At 33.2% G+C, this 26,821-nt stretch overlaps 1 protein-coding gene across 1 annotated transcript in view; it reads right to left on the reverse strand.

The window, feature by feature from the left end:
• Positions 1-224: 224 nt before the first annotated feature.
• Positions 225-26,821, reverse strand: part of LOC145675631 (plasmolipin) — a 49,063-nt gene continuing 22,466 nt past the window's right edge. The window contains exons 2-5 of the mRNA XM_081746177.1: positions 25,385-25,536; positions 15,281-15,460; positions 9,245-9,370; positions 225-611 (exon numbers count right to left, since the gene is read on the reverse strand). Of these exons, the coding sequence (XP_081602303.1) occupies positions 537-611; positions 9,245-9,370; positions 15,281-15,460; positions 25,385-25,498 (495 nt within the window). The 5' untranslated portion in view covers positions 25,499-25,536 and the 3' untranslated portion in view covers positions 225-536. The remainder of the gene's footprint in view (positions 612-9,244; positions 9,371-15,280; positions 15,461-25,384; positions 25,537-26,821) is intronic.

The raw sequence follows: 26,821 nt of genomic DNA on the forward strand, positions 1-26,821 counted from the left end.
GACAAAAACGCGTGCTTAAATAAGTTCAACCATTTTAATACAGCACAACACTAACACATAAGGTTTCAATAAAATTTATTCCGTACAGATGTACAAACTATTTCTTTTTTAGTATTTCGCATACTGGAAAAAGTTTTCGTGTTGTTAAGAACCAATTTCAACCAATTCACAACCATTATAAAAATTTAAATTTGAATAGCTTAGATTTCTTTTCTTAAGTTAGGAACTTTGAATATATAAAATAATTTCTAATTCAATTGAAATAATTCATCATTAGTATAAGAAGTTCAAAACTTATATTAAACTTAAATGTATTTATGATGAAATACTAACCATATTGTTCGCAAAATTTTCTGTAGTATCTGAAATACAACACTGATAAAAGGACCTAAAAATTTTTCAAAGATTACGCATGGAAATAAATGGAAGAGATTGGATAACTTGCGTTACATAAACACAGCTTCTCTCGACATTGATGGTAATACCAGCTGCATTCAATAATTGATAAAGGATAACTTTTTCTCTTTTTTTTCCATTTAACCTCTTCTGTAAGATCTGTATGCGAAGACTGTGCTCAGTAAGTACAGAACTGTGTTCACAAGCCCAATGATCTGAAAAACGAAATGAAAAAGTGAACAAAACATTATTGTAATTGAAACTAAGGTAAATAGGCAATTTTTGTATCTTGGATACTTAAGAGGCCTAATGACTGCAAAATTAAAATGCCGCTAATTTTACAGTAATTATGTGGTATCTTCAAATAGATAAAAGATAATCGAAATCTGGAACAAGAGTGCGCTAGACAATATTTTGCATGAGGTACCGCTTTCACGAGTCACCTAGTAGCTTTCCGTTTGCAGCCATTTGTAAACGCGAAAATAAATGTCAATTTTCTAAATGGCTGGAAATCGAAAGCAGATAGGTGAGTCGTGATATAACACACTGCTTATATAACACTCGTTTATATAACACCATTTATATATCGTTTATATAACACACTTTGAAACTTTCTATACGATATTTTACATTTAAGCTTTTTCACCTTGCTAAAAACGAGCTAGAATTACCTAGGACGTAAACTTTAGAACCTTCATCTCGAGTTTATCTGATGCGTTGATTACTGGCATAATGGAAAGAAACATCTTTAGTAAGATAAAGGAATTACATTAGAGATGGTAATGTAGTGAATATCCAATTGTTGGTCTTTCTATAATAAATATTTAAAAGAAACGAAACACTTAATAGAAAATAGGTAGGTGTTTAAAAAAAAATCCTTTTCCAGGACTGGAGATCTGATATCAGAATCATTTTTTATAAGAAGAAAGGATCAATCCGGTTTTAGAACCATTCTTTATAACAACACACGAAACTAAATTAATATATAATTGGAACTTGGAATACTGCCTATATTACGTGTAGTAAAGTCGTGGATAACGAATAATTGTTGTTTTAAAAATATAATATATTATTTTTGCGCTTTTTTTTAAATCGACGAAAGTTAACCCATTTCGATAATTAAAACTTGAAAAGATCTACACTTGAAAAAAAAAAAAAAAAGATACAAACTTTTTTTTAGATATAAGCGAATATTTTTTAGTTTAAATATGAAATATCTTCTAAGCAGTTACAACATGTGTTCGGTAAGCCAGAGTTATGATCAGGCTTACGAAGTAAAATATTTTTCGGCGATATTCACGGAACGAAGGGGAAAACAAAGGTAAAGATAAAAAGTATAATAAAACAGATACATTAGAGATGAAACTGTGATAAAACCATGTATCAGTACTTAAAGCATGTCCATTTGCAATGAAGAGCCTTGTCAGTGTTTCCTCACATTTTATTAAAAAATGTTCTTCAGTTTATCAATAGCAGCTCAAAATAAAGAGGTTACGTATAAACTCACAAACTCATAACATTTATTCTAACATTATCGGTATTTCTCTTTGCACCCGTTTAGAGATCAGAAGTTGATATTTAAAGTTTGTTTTATGTTACAGTGTAACCCTATGCTAATTTCCTTTGTATTTTCTGGAGCCTCTATGCCCAATAATGCAAAACAGAAAGTTACGGTTTGCGTTTATATTAGAAGATTCAAATAATAAGCCTTGATTAGGTTTCCAATAATGTTTGAAACGTAAAAATGAAAAATATTTAAAAACTTTGATAGAGAGAGAAAATTACGAGGAAGAAATTTAATATTTTGCGTTGTGACATATTCTAAATGGTTTCGTGTAGCACCTCCACAAAGGAATGTTCTTGTAATTTTAGCAGTTCAGTTCTCAGTAGTCAGTAGCTGTGGAATGGTAGCTGTTAATTTAGTTGTAAGTGTTGTTTACTGCGGTATGTAATGTGCAGGTCCAGTGACTAGTGATTCAATAATGTGAGTTTCTACTTATTTATACCAATATATCTTTTTTGTTTGTTTGTTTGTTTGTTTTGCTAAATACGTACTTTATTTTAGGTTTTTGTACTTACTGGACCAGTGCAAAAGTAAATACAACTTTGCCTCCTTCATTTTGCGCATTTTAAAGATGAAAACATAGTGTTCGTTTTTTTTACTTTTGAAATATAGTATCCTCATTGACAACTGAGATTTTGCTCGAAATATAATATTTTTTACGATATGTACAGTGTAATATTTGTCACTCTGTCCATTATATTTATGTTCATTATTTAATTTTTAAGCTTCATTTATATCTGTGAATAATTATAGTTTTTTATTTTTATTTTTTTTATTTAAATATTTGGTAAAGTAGACACTGGGATCTATGTCATTCACAACAATAACGTACACAACGTTCCATTATTAAATCAGCAAAGATATGTTTGAACTGTGTGCAATTTATCTAGAAATTATTTAAATTCTTTTTTTTTTTTTTTTTAATCATTTTATTTTTGTGAAGTTAATTTGAATATCTTTATTTACTTAATATTTAATGTTGGCAGATACAATTTCAAAGCTTTCTATAAAATATCTCCATTCTTTTCTTATATTGTCTGTTTTTTTTATTTATTATTATTATTATTATTATTATTATCTCCCCGCTCTATGATGATACTTTGCATTTTAAATATGGAACATCCTTATAACAAGTAAAGGGTGTGCCACCTACGCAAGAGTTATGATTACTCCGCTAACTTCTTGGGTGATTTTAATGAATGCTAAAAATTTGGTATGATTACAGTAATTTTGAGAATTTTAATCGGCTAGTTTATTTACTTGTATTTTAGCAAGCTAGCTTTGCTGTGCTAAATCTTGTTTCATCGTGGTAACACTGAACTCTCGCAGGTACAGGTAAAATAAATAGTGATTATAGTTTAGTGTACAGTTGAAGAAGTCCCAGTACTTAGAACGAAATATTTATAAACTAAAATAATTGACTAGTATACAGTATTTAAACTTAATTATTAGAAGGTAAGATTGTTGTAGATTATTTATTAGTAGGGCCTGGAAGTTGAGGAAAAATCCTCTGTTTTACGAGTGTCCAAAGACAAGGTTTAACGTAATATATGTTCATTTTGAGTCATTGTAGGCCAGAAAATGGTGGATTTTATTTGTCCTTTTTTGCCTTTTTCGGCGTTTTTTATTGCCTTTTTTAAGCTTTTCATAGATCTTAACGTCTTTTTTGCACTTCATCTTTCGACGATAAACTTACTGGCCATTAACTCGATTCACCACCACCTCTTAAACATCTTTTCTTTAGTAAAGAAAATTCAAAAGATAAGACATTCTTCAACGACTGGACTGATAAGACCAGATCTGCAACAATCCCAAGTCAGATAAGGAGGCGTAACAATGTCCTCCAGCGAGGGGGGTGAGGGTGGGGAAGTTTTCTTATTTTAGTTTGTACTTCAGTTTGTGGAAAAAGGACAAGCTTTTAACCTACTAGAAGCTTGTATTTCTTGAGAATTATATTCATGAAATATGTAATTCTAATTAAATTGGGTCTTACTTTTACGTCCTTTTTTCCAGATTTTAGGTCCTTTTTTTAAAGATATTTTTAGGTCTTTTTATAGGTCCCTTTTAGGCAATTTTTAAGTCTTCAATTTCCTAGCCCTATTTATTTGGCATTTTATTTTACTTTTTATATTCTAATGGAATTTCAATTGCTAAAACTTTCAGGTCTTAAGGTCTAATTTAGGCCCAATTGACAGAATTTTAATACTAGGAAAACATGCAACAGTTTCAGTAAAATTACCAAAATAATAATAATAATAATAATAATGTTAATAATAAAAAATATTCACTGACAATTGAATAAAGTTTAAATACAGCTTGGAAAAATGAAAGTTGTTTGTAACGCATTTACCTTTCAAGTAATTACTAATTATAAATTTAAACCTAATTATAATTAACCAGATAACATGGTAACACCATAGGACAAAATTTAGACGAAGTGGAAATTTACTTCAGTGGAATTACATGCATGTGGGACGGATCTATGTCGTATTTTCCTTCTAATTTTAATTTTATCATTAAGTCTATTTTCTCCCTGATTTCATCAAACAGCTGAAGAAGAATCCTGTGTAGATTCGAAACGTCGCTACTGTTTGCACAAATACAGGGTGGCCCAAATGTAGGTATATACCCCCTGCATTGACCAAGTATAATATTCTAGTTTATGGGTTTATTTGCCTCCGTTCTTCCGAGCTTAAGATGTAAAAGTAAAAACATATTAAGAACAAATAATGAAAAAACTAAGTGTACCTGATGGATAATAATATAAAAAACAATGAGCTGATCAGTACGGTACTGTATACCTACTTTTGGGCCATCCTTAAACTTACTCAGCTGGTTATTACAAACATAATCTTTGTGGTACTTTCTTTTACATTTAAAATAGGCAGCCAGAGTACGAGTAATGTATGTATGTATATAATTTATTAATGATATAATTTTCCAATAGTCAAAAATATATTCGTATGATATATTCTTAACATAAAACATGACGTGAAAAAGAACAGTGATGAAATAAAAACGACAAAATACACTTAAAAAAAGCTCAGTTACTCAGACTATGTACTACAATTTTAGTGCATTTTTTCAATATATCATCATTAATATCATAGGTATTCTGCCAGTATTGGCAGGTCACTTGCTGCAACTAAAAAACTTCCATCCTCCACGGTCTTCTTCTAACCTCTTCGTTTACACGTACGATTTTTCCGTTTTGTCGTTTATTAATTGTAGTCTCCTTCGCCCTCTCCCACTCTTTCCTGCCATCATACTATCTAGTACAGCCCTCATGATACAGTTCCTTCTTAGCCGATGTCCCAACCAGTTTCTCTTCCTCTTTTTTTATAATGTCTAAAATTGCTTTTTTTGTTCCCTGCCATTTTTAAGACCCTCTAATTCGTTTTCCGCTCGACCCAGCTAATTCTTTCCATTCTTCTCCACATCCACATTTCGATATATAGCCACTAGTAATTACATAAACTTATTCAACTATTTAATAATTGATTTTATATATGAACATGTAGGGCTTGAAATTCAGTATTAGTACACATACTAGTATATCACCTTTATATGCTATTTGCGTTTTTCAAGTACTTATAAAATTACACTTATATTAAACTCAAATGGAACTGAATCATACAGAAGCTGACAATGCTGTATAACAGGGAGACAAAAAAATATCATTAAAAAGAAGGAATAGTGCTTCTAAAAATGGATAGGTACGACCTATATCATGATCCTCCCGTAATCCAGCTCTCTGTGAAAGCGAAATTGTGTGGATCTGCTCTATGCAATAGTAATCTTGCATCTGTCTTTTTTTTTATGGAATACTTCTTCCACGTTTCTCGATCTTGAGTTCCCCATTTTAACTCCCAATATTTTCTCTCCTCCTCCTCCTCCTCCTACTACTACTACTACTACTACTACTACTACTACTACTACTACTAATAATAATAATAATAATAATAATAATAATAATAATAATAATAATAATAATAATAATAATGATAATGTAGTAACAAAGAAAATACAAAAAAACATTTACAAATACTTTCCTTTTCATGTTTTCTTGGCATTATTTTTCCCTTTTGGTTTCTGACTTCATACCAACATCACATTACACACCAACATTAAAACTCACCGAAGCAAATATTTTAATTCCAAAATCTCTTTCATAAATATCGTACCCATAATTTCTTCTGCAATACTCTTCCATGAGTAACAGGGAAGCAAGGAAATAAAGGAGGGTTTCAGGTATAAGTAACACTAAAACCTATAAGGAAAGAAAATAAATTACAAAGTAACATGCTCACTTACTTCCTTACTTTCTAAATATGTTAATTTTACTTACACTCTAACAATAAACTTCTCAATTCAAGAAAGTTTTGTCTTTTAAACCATATTTCTATTGTTATGCAAACCATTTTTTTTTTTTTTAATATTGGTTATTCTGATATTTACTTAAGATATTTATCCTGTTGTGTTTAGTTTAAATTAAGTTAGCTTCTGGTTAGAATGTTTAAAAAAAAATCTACCGCGCTCCACTGACTAATAATTTTACATTGATTATATACTGTGCATATCAAAATCGAATAAAATTTTCCGAAGTCGCCCCTAAATTATTTTCTCATAATTAGCTATATGCACAAGCAGTAACCGAAACGCTTTGAGACTACCGGTATTGTTGTTATACAACGCATATAACTTCTTATATGGACTTAATTTATTTTTATTCTTCAATATACATTCCATATTGGTCAATATACTTCTTTGCATGTTATCCCAACTTCATGCTTCAACGGTAGTAGGTTGCGAAATGTACAGCTCCCTTGTACATTGCGTTCACGTTAACGCGCCATTTCATAACGCTGTATCTGTAAAGAAGTTTCTGGCACAAATAGGAACGTTGCTGATTTCCACCACCCACTTTACTGTTCCTGCCAACTACTTTCTCTGTACTAAGTTAAGATTTGGTTTAAAAAAGGCTGGCTTTTTCGAACACTAAAAGAAATTCAGTGTATAGTGAATAAGAAACTTCACAACATTTCACTAACTGCTTTCTTTAGATACATGAACAAGTTCAAGAAACGTGCAAATAAGTGTACTGATCAAGAAAGAACGTATGCTGAAGAATAAAAATATATTATGTTCCTACAAAAAATTGTGAATTATAACAGTTGTGTATTATATCGCTTGGGTCTCACTTTGTGGAAAGCGATGACAACAAAAGTTGAAAAAAATCCTGAATAAATAGATCTGGCATTACTGCCAATATGGCTAGAAGCTCGAAACGAATGTAGATTATGTGTCATAGTTGGTCCAATACATCCTAAAAGCATCAATTTTTCACTAAAAACAGCTAGAAAATGCGAGAAAAAAAATCAGGTTTGGTACTTATCTGTTTATTTTTTAGGCAGCGCGGACTTCTCTTTAACAGTCTATGCGTCAATCCCAGAATAATCACTACCATGCTGTATTTTTTTAAAATTGATACTTGTAAATGGTTTACATATGCAAAATTGTTTTCAAAAGGACTGGACAGAAGCTCGTCTTGAATGGAGAAGTTTTACCAATTGTAAGCCGAAGAGAGGTTTCTGAATTGGATTTCTTAATTTTAATATCCACGTTATGCTCTTTTAGGTTAAAGAAGATGCATGACTAATGAAATTGAATGATTGTGAAGTTTAATTTTTGTGTTCTTCCACCCGGAATCGAACCAAGGACCATTTGCCCACCAAAACACAAGCGCTAGCCACTAAACCAGCAGGAAGGGCTCCGAAGAGAGGTTTCTGTGAGCAAATGTACACAGAATCAAACGTATCGTGTTCCATTTAGTATGTAGTTCTTTTTTAACATTTTTTTAAACTTTGTTAACAATCAGATGCTGCCACAGGTAACGAAGGAAAGGACAACGTGAAATAACACCCTCCAAGTGTGAAACACGTCTACAAATTTATTTTACAATAATATAGGTACATATAAATACAAGTAGATAAAATTTGCAATTTCTCGACAATCATTCTCGAAGTTTTATTTAGCAAAGAAAGTGCAATTTTTGTGATAATATTTGCAATTTCTCGACAATCATTCTCGGAGTTTTATTTAACAAAGAAAGTGCAATTTTTGTGATAATATTTGCAATTTCTCGACAATCATTCTCGGAGTTTTATTTAACAAAGAAAGTGCAATTTTTGTGATAATATTTGGTATATTAGAAACATGAAACAGCATATGATTTAAAAGAAAAGACGCTTACTACAGTAGAATGTTTCTGGAAATTTCCTTTTATTTATTTTTTAGGGGAGAAACGTGATGCTCTATAAACATGAGATAAATGCGAATGAGGTTAAAATAATACAAGTTACTTTCTCTAACATTCTTTAATTTGTAGCCCTACCTGGATGTATTCCTGGATCGAAAACTTCGAACGATTTTTCACAATTTTCCTCTTTCTCCCCGAATAAATCGAAAAAGTATTCACAATTGTGGAAATCCCATCAATACCGCATTACTTTTGGACAAAGGAAGAAAGAAAAGTCTACAATGGGAATTTTTACCTCATTGGAAGCAAAATTTTTCACTTTTAAATTTATTTTTAATTCTAGGGAGTAACTGAATACGTTAAGTTGTTCTTTTAACACGTGCTAAATATATCACCTTCACTCAATAGGAGTGCAGTTCGGCAAATTTCTTTCAAGTTCCCATGCTGATTTTTTTTACAACAGCATCCCCTTCCCCCTCTGTCCCTCTTTGGACCACATTTGCCGGGTTACAACGTCTTAACACTCACTGTGTCTGTTCTTTCTTCACAATACTACGGCTAATATGAAACACGTATCAGGCAATGTAAGAACAACGAAGCTGGTCTTGGAAATAGGGAATCGAGCACTAACTTAAAGGACAACATTTGGAACTGTGGCAGCTAAGACTCTACGTGGAGTTGACAAACGACTGTCAATCGTTTGAAATTATGATTCTAGTTGGTCATTTAGTTATCGGGGGTGTTTTCCGCAAGGTTCCTCTGATTGTGACTTATTTAGTGCACGAGCCACTACACGTAGAAGGCGTCATTCTTTATATATGAACTGCACTTCGGTTGAAGAAACGAACTATACATGGTATAATTGCACTTCGGTTGAAGAAACGAACTATACATGGCGTAATTGAAGACTTAATACATTGTCGTCGAGAAATCTGTCTTCGGCTACGTGGCTAGTATACACAAACTTACCAATAATAAAAAAAACGTAATACTTCGTACGGTGATTATTATTTCATATTACTTACCGCAGCTGCTAAATGCGCATCATAGTGTACGTAATAGCGACGGCCATCGCGTTTACTCACTTCAATAATAAGCGTAAGAGCTGCGGCAAGATAGAGAATGAAGGAGATTCCATGGTAAATGAGCTCCTGCAAGAGAAAGTAGTCAAATGCTGGATAGGTTGTTCACAAAAGCCAAAATATTTGCTTTTTATTTTTTTTTCTTTCTTATATAAGCAATGTTTTTCGTTTCACAGATGTGAAACTACAATAGACGTCCAAACTATGCGAATTCAACAGTGAAATGGATTTATAACTTCCGGTTGCAATACAAGGATACCCCTTCCGGTTTTAGTAGAGATACAAGAGAAGATGGAATATTAAGTTAAGACGCTGCTGATTCGATTTAAAAAAAAAACAAGTTTCTCGCTATCTATTACCGTTTTTTTGTTCTATGGCGATCAATGTCGAAACCGGAAAAAAGGCAAATTTCTACAACTTCCGGTTTCCATAGAGGGTTGACATAGGAGACGAAACCTATTCTTGGGACACTGAATCGATTGCAAAAATAGCTTCATGATATCCCTTATCGTTTTTGCTCTATGCAATTCAAAATTGAAACCGGAAGTACTAGTGAATTTCAACCACTTCCGGTTTTGGTAAAGTATCACAACTGATTATGGTATGTTTTCTTGAGATATCGAATAAATTCAAAAAAAAAAAAAAAACGCTTGCTGCAATCTATTACCGTTTTTATTTCATTGTGATCAACGTTAAAACTGGAAATGGTTGATTTCTACCACTTCCAGTTTCAATAGAGGAAATGAAACCTATTCTAGGGACACTAAATCGATTCAAAAAACTGTTTCTCCGTATCTCTCGCCGTTTTTGCTCTGATACCTGTTGACACACGAATGGCTATAAAACTTCTGATACTTATGTATAGCATAATTTGGAAGTCAAGAAGAAGAAGAAGAAGAGCTGAAAGAAGTATGTGGAAAGATCGAAAAGTAATGTACACTTTTCCATCTATCTATCTGTTTGTAAGGTACAAGTAGCTTGTTACAAGTGGTCAGAAGACAATTAGTTTTAAGTTAATTGCTAATTGATACGATGGGATATCTACCTACTAATAGTAAATCAAAATTTTCGTATCTTAAAACGTTTAAAAGACATAAAATCTGCGTATGGTTTCAGGGCTCATAACTTCTTCCTCGATGCTTCCACAGAAAAAAATTGTCGTTACATAAAAGACACGATATATGAAATTTTCTGCATGTCCATCTTTGTAGAATAGAATAGTGACGGAGTAAGTTTGCAGGATTAGGATTAGGAATTAGATTTCTGGGCTTTCGACATCTATGGCCATGTTAGGCCGTCACTAGGATTAGGATTAGGATTTAGATTTCTGGGCTTTCGGCATCTATGGCTATGTCAGCCCGTCACTAGGATTAGGATTAGGATTTAGATTTCTGGGCTTTTGGCATCTATGGCCACGTTAGCCCGTCATATATATTAACTTTAAACATTTATACACGCTCAACAAGTATTTGCTGTGTAATAAAACTTGTGAATAGAAACTTGTCACTTTTCTGTAGCAGAATTCAACTTTTTCGTCTATGAGATGGACAAGTAGAGAATTTCATACATCATGGCTCATTAGTAGCAAGCTTTATTCTGTAAATGTGCCGAGAAAGAAGTTAGGAATGACACGAAGCCATATGCAGATTTTGCGTCTTTTGGATGTTAACTATTTTTAAAGTTGTGCGCTGTTTGCATGGTTTAGTGTCATCTACAACACAAGAGCAACAAGAAGTGATCAGATTTTTGTTGGGCTAAACAGAAGACTCTGACTGAAATTCACAAAGAAATGGTAAAAATGTATCATGCTGACTGCATGGGCTGTAATAGCATTATTTGATGAGGGAAGGTTAAACATAACCGATTTCCTTGTTCAAGGTCAGTCTATAACTGTTGCAATACTAGCCATTGTTCATGAATGATCAATGATTCGATCCGGCTTAAGAAGTTCCACAAAACCAATCGACAACAGCAGATGGTTCAATCTTTATAAGAAAAAAAAAAAAACAATTATGAACGCAACCCGTCGAGTTCTTATGTTGAAAAATACATACGACACATAATTTCATTATGTGTATGTTTTGCTCTGGCTATCTACAGAACTTCTGACAGGGATGTAAATACGTACGTGTAGTGTGTATCTTACTTTTTCGACCTTTCCTCGTACTTGAAGATTCTTGGCATTTGTTCTGTGATAAAGCTATAAGCTCAAAGTATTTACAAGGGAGGACTTTATTTGATGACGAAGACAGCAAAACTAAAGCAGATCCATACAAAAGACATATTGTTATGTCCCTAGAAAACTCATTGAAAGGGCAAATAGGTAAGTAAAATTTCACAATTATGAAATGTTAAAGAAAAAAGTTTCCCATTTTATCGATATGATCTTAAATTGCACACATATATGAGCTAGATATACAAATTATAATCGAATTTTTCTTTTCTCTGTTTTTTTTTTTTTTTTTTTTCGATAGGCAGACATATCAATTGGAAATATATTTAGAGAAAATCTATGCCCATATTTATTATAATAAGTCTTTAAAATTAAGTAAAAATTACAGTACAGACAATATACATATAGCCTTACATTGTCCTTATACAGTATATATAAGGACCTTTTTGTGATTTTGTTAAAATATGACCTGAAGATGGTGATCCGAAATATCGATCGACAAGCACTTTTGTATTACATTTTGGGACGTTAACACAGTGAGATTTAAATCATAATCCTGTTTGTCCCCAATGGTTATCTCAGACATCTGATGTACGGCTCTCGAGAAAATAAGTTCATATACTTCTGCTTAGCAGACTAAATTTCCTGGTTTTGAATTTCACTGCTAATAATGTCTGAATTCAATAAAAGTGCTGGAAAGACCGTTCAAAAAAGAACAAAAGGGAGTTTTTTTAAATAGATTTAATTTTTAATGTTTGTTACAAACACACACATTTGAATATGAATACGAACCATATTTATTGAATCTACCATCCATTCCTTACAAAAAAAAGTGAAATACCACAGCAGTAAGTATTCCTTGTGAACTTTTGGTCCAACAATAGGACGAATAAATGGTTGCGAGCCAATCATAAGCCGACAGTATTCCACAATACACTAAGTGGCCAGTTGCTCAGGGGATTCAACTGATATTCGCGTTCGATTCCACGTGACATACATACACACACACAAAATACGAAATCAAATCAAATAAATTAATGAAAATATTAAGCAGAGAAGATTTAAACACTTTTTTTAAAGTCTATAAGCAAAACAGTTATATAAAGTAAATCAAATTCAGCGAAAGATTTATAAAGTTTAAATTTAGAAAGCTTTATCAGCTGAAAGCTATGCAATATATATATATATAATTGAATGAATATCTCTTGAAGGAAATCACATCAGTGAAAACTGGAATTTTATTGCTGCACTCTGGGGCAGGAGAACTCGCCTTGTGTACCAATTCTTGTATGCAACAATTTCAACATTCGGTTCGTGTTCTTCCTCTAGCTTGCCGCAACAGAATTTTGATTTTTGAATATGTGACTACCTTCAAGAGCCTCACATGTTACATATAAATTATTTATTATATTTTGATCATTATATTATTAAAATTGTTAAACACAAGAATATGGCATTTACGAAGAAAGAACTCTATATATTTATAATAATTGTATTACATTATGCAATCTTTGTATTAAATTGCATGCAATGCGGATATTCAAAAGATAGTAATCAAATAAATCATTAGAGGCGCTGAGTTCTAAAGTTGCATCCAATTGCCTTAAAAATAGTTTCTGTACTATCTCGAAGATAATACAGAAGGTAATTTCCCTACTGAATTGCATGTATTACAACAATTGCATAATGCAATACAAGTCCAACAGTATAACAAAATATTACTCAAATTAAATTTCCACCATCATTGAAAAGGGATTGATATACTTTGATGATGTACTGATTTAAGTATTATATTTGTATTTTTCAAAATGTTTCAACAAACTTAATTAAAATACAAAGTTATTTTACTTACTTTTTAGTACAATATATCATTTCAGAAACACTAAAATTTTTAATTTTAATCTTTAAGCACTAAATTTTAATCTTAATTTTGAAAAATCAGAAAATACACTGTTAAAGCTAACGAATAGCCTTATATAATCTCAACGTATATATTTTCATATCATAAGCTCTGTCCACTATAATGCAAAAATATTCTAAATAAATATGTTAAAGGTTGAAGCATCCAGAACTAATCACTGATTTTTTTTAAATCAAAACTTAGCCCCTGCCTCAGGTCATGCAGAAAAATGATTGATAACAATTTTCAGGAATTCATTGCCCACAACGGTTGGACATCTTTCGGTGTTGATCTAAAGCTGCTGGACTACATGCTTTTGGACATTTTTGAAATCATATGAGCTACAGGATACAACAGTTTGCAAAGTCTTAAAAATCACTGGTGGAAGCAGTAATCGATTTATATAGACAGTAGCCTTACGTGACGCAAGAAGTGAGTGTTCTCAAAGACTAAGCGTGTGTGTGACAGTAAACGCTAATGCGTACATTGTATATCTACTTATGTTTTATTACAGGGTATCTACGTGTTCAAGTCATTTTTCTGTTCCATCATATCCCATTCTAAATATGTGACAGAACTTAGGATACTTAGGATAGTTGTAATCCAATAATTTACTCAGAAATTATTTTTTATATCTTTCTCCAGCAGGCGGCTTGTAAGCGATCAACTTAGCTCATTTCAAACTCCATTACCTATTTAATTTAAAAAGTGAAGTTTTATTTTATACTACTTAACAGCTAAATCCGAAACAACAGTCTACATATTTGATACTCCTTTATGATTCTTCATTTTCATGAACGTATACTGATATTAGCTTTATTGTTTTTATATTGACAAAACCGTTTGGGAACATATTTGAATCAACGCTAAATATTTTAAGTGTGTGTTTTACTTTAAGGAGAATTGAAACTGGAATATGTCCAATGTCCATTAGGCTAACGGAGACGGTAATTTATAAATGAATTCGGATTTCAGGTTTATACATGGTTTCATATTTTCACATCAGAATCTGTCATCGAATATTCTTGAATCTCTTACACAATATGATAACTGTAGCACTGCAGTTCTATACGATACTTATTGCAACCCTGAAGTGGAGCTCCCAAATTTTCACATAGGTGTATTACGTATACCAATATGAGCACAGTCAAACTGTATCTGTAAGTTTGGTTCGCTATATGAATAGCATAACTGCTTTCCCCTCAAGCAAACCAACAAGGCTAATATTCAAGGCTCAAGGCTTTCAGTAAGTAATGCCAATTTTGCGTTTTTATACCACACCCACCTTTTCGTCCAATTTTGTCTATATACCACACCCACCCTTTCCATCGAGATGTTGTGTATATAACACCCGTCTATCTGTCCATATATTGTTTCTATATCACACTCACATCAAATGTCTCTCTCTAGATTGTGTTTATATACCACACCCACATATGTCCTGATTTTGTTTATACACCGCATCTATCCTCTCCGTCCAGATGTTATGTTTATATATCACACCCGTCTCTCTGCTCAGATGTGTTTATATACCATACCCATTTCGTCTAAATTTTGTGTTTATATATCGCATCATCTGCTAAATTTTGTTTATATACTACACACGTTCTCTTCGTCCAGATTTTGTGTTGTGTATCACACCTGTGCTTAGTGAAACGATCAGCTGTGTATTTGTATGCTACGCCCGTCCCTAAAGGATTAATTCATAATAAACAACACTACAAATTGTATGCCAGTGTTTGAATTGTATAAATAATAAGCAGAAGCAATTTGAATTTTAGCTTCTGGTATCTTTTACGGAATTACTAAAGAATTCGCTATCTTTTTATTATTTAAAAAAATATTTTACAAGATACTTTTAATGTTTTATAATATATCAAACAGAACATATACATATGATACTTACGAAAATCGTCTTTGGTAAGACAGACGCAGTAGATATCGAAATTATACAGGAGAATAGAAGACAAAAAGTTGTTATCAAACACGCAGTCGTTATCAGCAGGAAAAATAAAATTGCAGTATAGATGTATCGCTGCTCATGCAAGTAATAGCTGACGATTCCCACGCATATTGCTCCCAGGACCTGAAAGAAAGTCATATTTTAATATCTACATTTAAATGCAATGATTGGGAAATAACTAAAAAGTCCAATACATTAAATCTATCAGTGTCGGTTAGTGATCTGTAAAAGCAGCGGTTAGAATATCGAAGGCATGTTCGCACATGCAAGCGTACTCCCTATTCAGAAGTGTTACTCCAATGTTTTGAAAATAGGACTGAAAACGTTTAAGTTTCTACTCGCTATTACATATGGACTATAATATCTATAAGAGGATAGTAAAATGTAGTCACTTTTTTGGCCATTTTTTATTTTTCGCTCTGGTGGTTCCTCACACTGATATTTTTATATGCTGCAAAAAGTTGATAATGACTCAATTAAAAAAAAAAAAAACTCTATTGAGCAGGATATACATTTCGTTCTAACCAGTGACCTGAAAATATTTTAAATTTAATTCAAAAGGTTGTAGTTTGCTCTCATGGATAATTGTAACTATCCATACAAAGATGACAAAAGTTGATATACACGAGCAGGAGGTGGGTTATGGAGATCCGGACTTCCGAAATCCTGACTTTCTGAAAATTTAGTCCAATTCTAAAGGTTGTTTAACACATTTTAATATAATTTATCCACATATTGAATTTGGATTCCCCCCAAGCCCCCCCCCCAAAAAAAAGCTTTGGAACCCTCCCGAAATAAATTCCTGTATACGAGTACATCTATTACAACTGCACAGGACAACAACTTGAAAGATTTTAAGTTAAAAATATTTTAGTTCACTCATAACACCGAAATCTGCAGTCAAATCGAGAATTTAATAGTAATACTGAATTTAAAATGATATTCTGATACGTTGAAACAACAGAGCCGCTAATATTTAACAATATTAGATATCCCAATAACAAGAGAATGTTCGGTTAATCTCTACATTGAAAACTGTATGTCGTTGATCAAAATTTGGCAAAATATGGAAAAATATGTAAATATTTAACATCTTACAAAATGTATATTTATCTGTATTCTGATATGTATACTTATCAGGATTTACCAGGATTACAAATTTGAACCATTTCATATACCAACAAATTACTACGCTTAATACAGGGTGTTTCAAAACAACATCGATAACGTTTGGGAGGTGATTCCTGACACCAAGACAAGACAAAAAGTATAGACCAACCTGGGTGCACAAATGAATCCTTTCGGAGTTATAGGCTGCCAAAAACATGAAAAAAAAAATGAATTTTAGAGGTCCATAACTCTGAAACTATGGGATCTACCGCAGTGGGGTCAAGACTTCACTTAGGAACTAATATGTGTTCTATCCAAAAAAAAAAAAAAAAAGTTTCAGAATCCTAAGGTGCTCACGAAGCAAGTTTTATAGAGGGAGTTTGGCTACGGGCATATAGTTTGAAGTACTCTATAAAAATTGTTGCAGAAGCATCGCAGCATTCTGAAACTGATATTTTGATAGGACAGACACTAGTTCCTAAGTGAAGTCTTGAACCGATGTCGATAGGTCCCATAATTTTGGAGCTATAGACCTTTCAAGTTCATTTTTTCATCTTTTTCGCAGCCTATAACTCCGAAAGGAAACATTTGTGCACCCAGGTTGGTCTATACTTTTCGTCTTATTTTGATGTCAGGATGCAGATTAAGAATACGAAATATATATTTTTAATGCAGGTAAAATATATTAATACGCAAGGAAAAGGAACTTATTTATGTAGATATGAAAACAGATAAGTCAACTGTGAACATGGAAACAGAGTTAAAATGTGTGGGTCATTACCGATCCCATGAGCATGCCGACTTCGGCCCGATAGTGAGTTGAATTTATGGTAGGCTGTTCTGCATACATAGTATAACACGCTGCCAGTTGCTCATAGAGTTACGATGCAACTATGTTGAAAAGAAAGTTTGTAGTGACTACTTAGCAAAGGTTGGTGCGTGGTTTTGTACTTGTATTCCTTTACGCGCATACCTGCTATCGCTAACACCGCTAAAAATAATAGTTTTAACGGCATATAAGTTTGCAGGCACATTATAAATGTGTACACAGTTGATGGACATAAGTGAAAAAAAAAATTAGTGTAGAAAGCATTTAAATACTGCTTCTAGAAAGAAACGTGATGTTAAAGTCAGTGTTCGAAGTGGGAAAAAAGCAGAAGCGGTATGTTTTATTACGATTTTGACTCGACATACCGGCTATCTACATGTTGAAATACAGTGAGGTTATGTTATCTAAAAGATTGCATTTCTATTTATATAATGACAAAACCATTGGAGTGGTTCTCTGTAGTAACGCAGGGGGATATGGAGAGACTTTGAGCCCTTTCAACAACTGTCTGAAAAAAAATAAAAAAAAAAAAATATCCCCTTATGTTGTATTATAGAGAATTATACACAAAAATACTCAAAACCCGAATGAGAATATTAACAATTTCCTGTGGGAAAACTCCCGGTCCCCCACTCGACTGTGGGATATACCAAACACCTGGAAGGTCGGCCCTCACAGCAGACAACTCCTAAGTCCGCCCATGCTCAAAACACGGCATTTATATGCATTAAGACAATAAGACACACACATATATAACAAAGAAACAATTCAATATGTGGCACATCAAAATATAAACTACGTGAACTTCTTTGAAGACACCTCATTTTAAAAACAAAGATAGGGAAAATATAAGAAAATGTTGGAGTTGTCAACTTATAAATTATTTCTACATAAGAAATAAAATCCTTTTACGTGCACAATTATTCATCAATTACTGTCTATAAAAATTGATTTATTAAAGGTACGGTATTTTAGCAGCTACTTTCCAGTGACGGTATGTTTCAATCATTGAAAAACCAGAGACGGTATCCCGTTATCACTGAAAAACCAGAGGCGGTATGGCATACCACCGCATACCGTCTCACTTCGACCACTCATTAAAGTGTTATATCAGCGTGACCCAGACAGAAGCTATTCTTAATCTGCACGGAAATTGTAGTTGTTAAAATCTCGTGAAATCAACCTAAATCACGAATCGAAGTAACCATTTCTTTGTCGTGAAAAACCCAATTCTATAGAGATTAGAAAATAAAAATGCTAGTTATTTTTACGTCCGACAATTATGCACCGAGGCCAAGGAAGATGGTGATGATCGTGAATGAAATGGTGGAACGAAGAAAGTGGAAGGAAACAGAAGAATCCCTGCCCACCACAAAGTCCATTTCGAACCAGAGATCCCCATGCACTACAGAAAGCACTCTACCACTGAGCCACCGCGGTTCCCACAAAGATTCAAAATGAATAAATGACGATAAGTCAATAAATAACATTTATTTGAAATTCTATTTGAACAATCCTACTTCACTTATATCTTCGTTTTTTTCTTCTTTTACATCAACTCTGGAATATTTTTTGAGGGACGGAGGGAACATTCTACATCCCAGAATCCTCATGCAACTGTAAATGTGGAACGTGACTCACCGAAAATCAATGTTTTTTGTGCAGTATCAGAGAGTCGGGTGCGCGGTCCGTTCTTCTTTCAGGAACAAACAATTACAGGTAAAAGTTACTTAGCATTGCTACGTAACTGGTTGATTCCGCAACTTAGTAATGCAGAGATAGATGACTTCGTTCTACAACAAGATGGAGCGCCGCCACACTGGCATCGTGCTGTACGCAGGTTTCTAGACGAGAACCTCCCAAAGCGATGGATAGGGCGCTCTGGAGTCAATGATCAAGTTCTTTGCAAGTGACCTCCAAGATCACCTGATCTCACTGTTTGTGACTTCTTTCTGTGGGGATTTGTGAAGGACAAACTGTATGCACCTCCACTACCCGCAACTCTGAACGATCTCCAAGAACGCATCAGTGATGCTGTCAACTCCATCACACCGGATATGCTTCACAACGTGTGGTTGGAGCTAGATTACCGCCTCGATATTTCCCGCGTTACAGGTGGCGCACACATCGAGTGTTTGTGATTTCAATTATTGCTACAGAAACTTTTTGAGTTTATGTATTATCACTCTTCAAAATTTCAGCAAAATATTCCTTCGCATATTAAAATTTATACTAATTTGAAACCTGGGACTGTTTGTGTGCTCACCCTGTATAATGGCTTAATTAAATGCCTACAAATATAACAGGCATATATGAAAATAGCTTACAAAAGCGCATTGTGCTGTAAGATTAAATTATGCATTATAATGTAAAATAGATTAGTTTGTAACGAGATGTAATTTGTTACATATCTTTGTATGTAATTATGATAATTTTTGCAGTATCCCATATCACCTATGATGGGCAAAAATAAATGTCTTCTCCGCTATGCCCTTCTGACGTGGACCAATAGAATTGCGTTTTTATTTCGCGGAAAATTGAGTGTACTTCTCTCTCTGATATCTCCAAATATTCAAAAGTGTTTGAATAAATATTTTATCATTTATTTTTGTATGTAACTCTTTTGGAATTCGCGTTGATCAATGCAATTCAAGGATTTTTGTCTCTACCTAGCTGATTAAGGAAAACCATATTTCTTCATAATGTGTACCAGTATGCACTAAGAAACTATGAATGTAAGATGTATTTAAATCATCCCCGTCCCCTGTTCTGGCTATGAGCCTGGACTGCTGACTGTCTTTACTGTCAACTTGGAGAACTTCGATTTTGTTTACAAAGATTTCAGCCTAGTGAGAAAAAGTTTGGTCACGCTTCGCCATTGCAATCGTAACAGAATATGATGATAACGATACTTTAGGCGCTTACGGTACACTATGAAATGGAAGTTGTAGAGTAGCCTGTACGTCGAGAACCTTTTCATAATGAAGGAATAGAGGGTGGAATATAAAGGGAAAAGAGTGTTTACTCCCGGTGAAGATGGCGATTGCGCATGAGTGAAGTCGCCCTCAGATGGGTCAATGGCCTCGTTTGGGAAAACGAAAAGAGACGAACGCCCTGGATCTTTTTTCTCCAGAAAGTAGGTGGCACGTGGGCGACGAACAAAAAAGTAACGACCAGTGGTGGTAGTAGTAGTAGTAGAAGTAGTAGCAGAGAGACGCCCGATTGGCTATTTATAACATCTAATCCTCGTATCAACAGCTTTACTTATTTCTCTGGCTTTTCTGAGAAGAAAAAATATTCTCTAAGGATTCTCAAAACTTCTATTTCATTCTCAGTCTGTCGCCAATTATTACATTTATGATGTATCATCTTTTAAATTCACGTTGATTACACGTTTCTTGGTTTTTGAACTCGATAACGCTAGTTTTATTGGCCACACAAACACATTTCTACTATATATTTTAGCATGAATTAAAATTATAGCCATAAAAGGCATATTTTTCATATCATATTTACAGTGCTTTGAAATTTCACAAGAGGTTCGTAAAATACCTTATTTACCTAATATTTGTTTTATTATTATTATTATATATGTTTTTAACTTTGAAGCGCCGATAGGAGGGAAGAAAGTAAGATAAATATGAAAAAATCGAGTTCAATATGTCAACCAGTAAAGTACGCAGGAATTTATTTCGGGAGGGGTCCAAGCTCAATATGAGGGTATTTTATGTTAAAATTCCTAACATTGCAACTAAAATTAGGCAAAATTTACACAAAAGTCGAAATTTCGTGGGGAGGAGGGTCCGGACCCCCAGGACCCATCCCCTGCGTATGTCCCTAATGTCAACAGATATATTTGAGAATCCAGAAGGGGTAATTTTATCTTAGTAGGTGAGTTCTTTGTGAACGATTTTTTTTTTTCAAAAATGAATCCAGCAATTTTGATCATTTTTCATAAATAAATCTTTCATAAACGACTCTTTAATATAGTATAATTTATTTTCTTTCAGTTTAACGCCCCGCGATTATGCCCTATTAGGCTAAGGGAAACGGTGATTCAGGAAAATGAATAATGATCTAAAATGGTAGAATGAGGAAGTTGGAGGAAACGGGAGTGCTCCGAAAAAAATCCCGGACACGATGTTGTCCACCACAAACTTACTTGTCCGGGAATCGAACCGAGGACCCCAAACACCAGAGATAAGCGCTTTGCCACTCAGGCACGTGCCACCCGGAATAATTTATCAATCACGAAATATTTATAATGAGAAGTCTACTCTTCGATGGAGTGATTTCTTTGGATGATGATTTTCCGAAAATGCCCGAAAGTATTTTGTTCGTATTTTATAAATAAATGTCCGTAATAATTGCAAAGTGACGAAATTCAATATAAGAAATGAGGGCGACAATGTTTAGTGTGATAGCCCGTATCTTTTTTTTTTTTTTTGAATCAAAAGATCCAATATTGCAGGCAAAAAAAAAAAAATCTTGTAGGTCTTATATCTGGAGAACTACATATACTATAGCCAAACTCAAACTATCAGTTAACTCAGTATCACGTCTTATTCCCTGAAAATACGAAAACTCGATTTAGGGGGAGTTCAAAAATTTTGTGGCGGTTAATCCAAAAACTAATATATTTCAATCCAAAAATTTCCTGTACTCCTTACATCTGGAGAACTACATATAGTGTAGCCAATCCAAACTATCTCTTAACTCAGTATGATGTGCTTATAACGTAAAAAAAAAAGAAAAAGAAAAGAAAAAGAAAAAGAAAAAACTCGATTTAGGGGCCGTTTTAAAATTTTGTGGCCCCTGATCCAAAAACTAATTATTGACCAAGATCGCAATCTTTTGTTTAATTTTTTGGACCATTCCTAAAATTCTTGTTTTTCGTTATATTTCATTCTTTTCTTAAAAAATACCCAATCCTTTGTTAACTTTCCAATATTTTTTTCTGGAAACGAAGTACAAGTGGACGTAGATGAACTAAAGCTAAAGTTTTTTGGGGGACATTGCCCCCCCGGAGCCCTAAGAGTGCCCCCCGGAGACCAAAATAATAGTCTATGATATAATAATAAATAGAATAGCATCAGCAGTGCCTCCCGGAATACCAAGTGTTTCGAACATTGTTTCTGAAAGAAACACTGGTCACGAAGCAGTCAGACCCATGACCCCACTAAACCCATTGACCCGGCATGAGCTTGATATGCTCGGTGTGACTTCGGAGACGACGAAATAATGTCTTATACAAGTGCGCAAAGTACCGGAAACCTAAGTTCTTTTCGAATCCATGAGATAAGTAAGTGACACCTCATAAAAGTAATGGAATCTATTAATCTTAGAGATGTATTACAACAGCAGACATAAAAGAACTAGAAACAAATAATAGTCAAGACATGTACATTCAACATGAACCCATTCCTGACACAAAATACACCGCATCCATTCTCGTCTACTGTCTCGGACCAAATAATACAAATTGTAGCGACATTTGATCCATTGTTGCATTCCTCTTCGCCACTAGTGTCAAAGTTCAGTGTTTTTCTAATTGCCTTCCTACTTTTCCTTGCACTCATCTATTCACTTTCATTGGCCGCCTTTTCGTTGATTTGCCTTTGTCTATCTTCAAGATATTTCTGTTTCCGAAAACCCATCCACTTTCTTCAGTAAGGAAAACGTTGTTCTTAGGCACATCTTCCTTCAGTTTCTCATACATCATTTTCCGCGGAAAGACAAACAAAGAAAGAAGAAAGTTATCGCCAGTTGCATTCATCGTGAGTATTACTGTGATGTTTCTATCTCTTTTTCCTGAAGTAATTTTTTCGACCTGTTGCTTTCCTTTCTGCGACAGAACTTTCTGAGACTAACTACAGCAATACAACACAAAGTGAAATATGTTTGTCTGAACTGGAGCAAGATGAGTAGGTTGTGTGAACACAATAATTTGAATATTGAGAGAAAGGATGTATGCCCATACAAAACAGTGACATGGCTTGCACTTATGTACAGTAGTAAAACTTAGGTACAGTTGCCATATGTCCATATTTTGGACGGGCTGTTTGTATTTTTGGGCCCGCTTTGTCCGTATCCGTGTCGCACAAAGCAAGAAATAGGAAAATGTCCGTATTTGACACTTTTTGGAGTTGCCCGAAAATTTCCAAGTCGGGAATCGCTAAAATCTTGGACGAACAGAATTATGTTTACATCATATAACTTTTATTTTAGTTACTATTAATAAAGTAGTTTTTTTTTTTTAATTGTCTCATTTTTCCATTCCAGGGTTCTTTTGGTTAGATTTAATATACGTAATTCAATAGCATGATTTATTATATTTGTGTTAATGAAAAAAATATAATACATGTTAGTTTCCAACAGTGTGTCAAGTATTATACAGTAAACAATTGTGTGATAACCTAAAAAGGGGATGTTTAGGTAAGAAATTTCAAAATATTTGTTCTGTGTTTGGTCACCTTATATTTGATGGGTCGTCATGTTCAGGTTTGTCCGCATTTTGGATCAAAACTTTATGGCAACTTAGGCAACTTCGAAAGACCGACAGTAAGAAAATGGAAGTAGCGGAAATGTGATCAGAAGACTGATTATATCCAACCATATCTTCTGGAACTTATTTGAAGGTAGAATTATTATACCTCAATTATCGAATTCGGGACATTAAAAAAATGCGTGATTTTCCATATAAAAAGCCAGACGTGCTTTTATAATTTTGTAAACAGTTTACCTTATAATTATGTTACGATGTTGAACCTATATTGGTTACAAAAAAAGAAAGATATTTGTCCGTAGCTCTAACTTTTGACAGAACAAATGGATTATGTTGTTGCGATAAGTATTTGTAAAATTCTTCACAAGCTACGAGTTTAAAACTGTTTTATTACAATGATCCCCTTAACTGACTAAGCGATTTCTTTAATTTTTTCATTGAGAGTTAATTAGAGAAAACACCCTTCCAGTCATTGTATTATTGCTTGGAATTGCAAAATAAACTTGACAAATTTTAAGAAGTAGTTCACTGAATGTTTCAATGCTATTGTTACTTCTAAAAAATTCAAATCATTGCTCTTCAAGAGTTAAATTTTGATCTGCACCAGAAATGGATACCAAACCAGGACCACAATAACGAATCAAGTCATAAATGTATATTATAGCCTATGCTCAATTACTTTGCTCTATAATCACAATTACTTTGTAGTCTACAATTACTTTGCTAAATATTTTATGCTAATGATAAACCATGTTTAAGGCCATATATGTTGCTAAGTTGTGTAAAAACATACACTGTAAAAAAATGAGGTTTTGAAACAACACAAAATGACTACCACTTTAGCGTGTTACTTGTATGTTAATTCAGCACCAAGACATCGCCTTCCGAGCATATCAGAAATAACTCGTTACTACCTGAGAGAATTTGCATTGGTATTTATCGTTTAATATGAGCAAAGCTTTGCGAAATATCTTTGGCACTTATGTCAAATAACGAATAATGTTCCATGTTTTCAGTAATCGGTCACAATAATATTGTTGTAAACCTGTAAATCGTCTGACAACAGTTACACGGGCAACAGTTCTGCTATCTTATGTTCATATATGCTAAGACACAAAACAGATAGAGAAAACAGATGGAAGCACAGCTATCTGTGTAACTGTTGTCAGATGATTCACAGGTTTACAATATTATTGTGACCGATTACAGAAAACAGTGTTATTAGTTACTTGCCATAAACGCGAAATATGTTTTGCAAAGCTTTGTTCATACCAAACAATAAAAAACAATGCAAATACTTACAGCCAGTAACGAGGTATTTCTGATATGCTCCGAAGACGATGTGGCTGATGTTGAATTGACACACAAGTAACACGCTAAAGTGGTAGTCATTTTGTATTATTTCAACACCTCGTTTTTTAGCTGTGTACCATCACTTTTTAGTCATAGATTGCATTCATTCTCATATACTTATATAGTGAGAATATAGGTATATAGTACACTAAATGACAATTTTTATTTTACTATGTTTTCCTTTCCCCGATTTTTTTTTTTTTTTTTAAAGAAATCAGTCAGTGAATTTGCACTTCCTGTTATTACTTACCAATTCGAACACTTTGAGGAGCCCTGGTAAAGTCTTGAAGTAACCTGTGTTGATTAAAATGGCCGATGTTGTAGTAGTCGTCGTGGTACGTGTAACTGTTACAGTATGCGACATCTTCAGTTGCTTTTTAAAATTTTATTCACTTGAAAGACCTAAAAAAAAAATCAAAAGAAAGCATTACTTTTTAGAACGTATTTTAACAAGTACTAAATATATATATTTGAAGAAGAAGAAGAAGAAGAAGAAGATGGAATATAGCGAATGAGAATCGTGAATTGTTCAATACCAAACCGGAATTGTAAAGTTGAGAGTGAATTCTCCAAAACTATCCCTTATCAAGAACAATTACCTGCTACAATGCAAGGGGCCACATAATTTTTCTTGCCCGAACTCCAGATGAGTGAATCCAACCCTGGCATGTATGCTATAACGACTCTATAGAAAAGCGTCGTCAACCTGGTTCGTCTTGTAAAATATAAGTTACGAAGCGATAATTTCTTTTCTCTATGCAAAAATCAACTTAGATATTTCAAGATTATTAGTCTCACCTTTATTGCTTGATATGTCTTAATATTCTTTTTAAGACCGTAAAATACATAAATTCACTTGACTAGGTCAACACATAACATGTACACAGTCACAACTATCCCATAATAATCTCTTACATGTATTAAAAACATTCTTCTTTTCTGTTAATTTAAAATGAACATTCTACTAAGTATATTACATATTTATGAACACTTTTTGCCCACGGTACAGGTAAATATTATACTAACTAAAGTATTTCGTTACAGAAAATGTCGCCCGATAAAGGGACTGAATATAAAAGTCATGAGTGGGCTTGGCTTTTATATTCAAGAACCACTGGTCTGATTAGATTAATGTTCGTACATTACGTATGTTCTTTATATTTCGATCACACCTCGTATATATCTTCATTACTTTTTGGTTAACCCTCATATATATAAAATATTAGTTATTATCATTCACATAAATACATTTACAATAAATCTTTGATTTCATTAATATTTCTCTTTTATTACATTATTATTTATTCTTTATCATTAAAAACATCGTCGCGAGGGTGAAACACAAATTATCAAGATTATTAATTTCGATCATTATTACAAACGATGATGTGACAAATAATATTTGTTCTTTTCGGGCGCATTGTATAACAAATAAGTTAGATGTTGCAATTGCAATGTATACATAGTAGCACTAAGATGTCCAAAATAAAAAAAGAATTTCACTCAAGGTAGTCATTGAATAATTGATTTTATAGAATGGATCTTATTCTTAACATAATCTTTGATAATTAAACACAAATCAATCTAATATAAATAATTTTTGCCTTTAACCAATTATAAATTGAATTATGATTCTTCACATTAATAAGAAAGAATAAAAATTAAACATAACCTACGTTTGAATAAT

This window comes from Thermobia domestica, chromosome 18, assembly GCF_964235325.1.
Source record: "Thermobia domestica chromosome 18, izTheDome1.hap1.1, whole genome shotgun sequence".
In the NCBI taxonomy this organism is placed as follows: Eukaryota; Metazoa; Arthropoda; class Insecta; order Zygentoma; family Lepismatidae; genus Thermobia; species Thermobia domestica.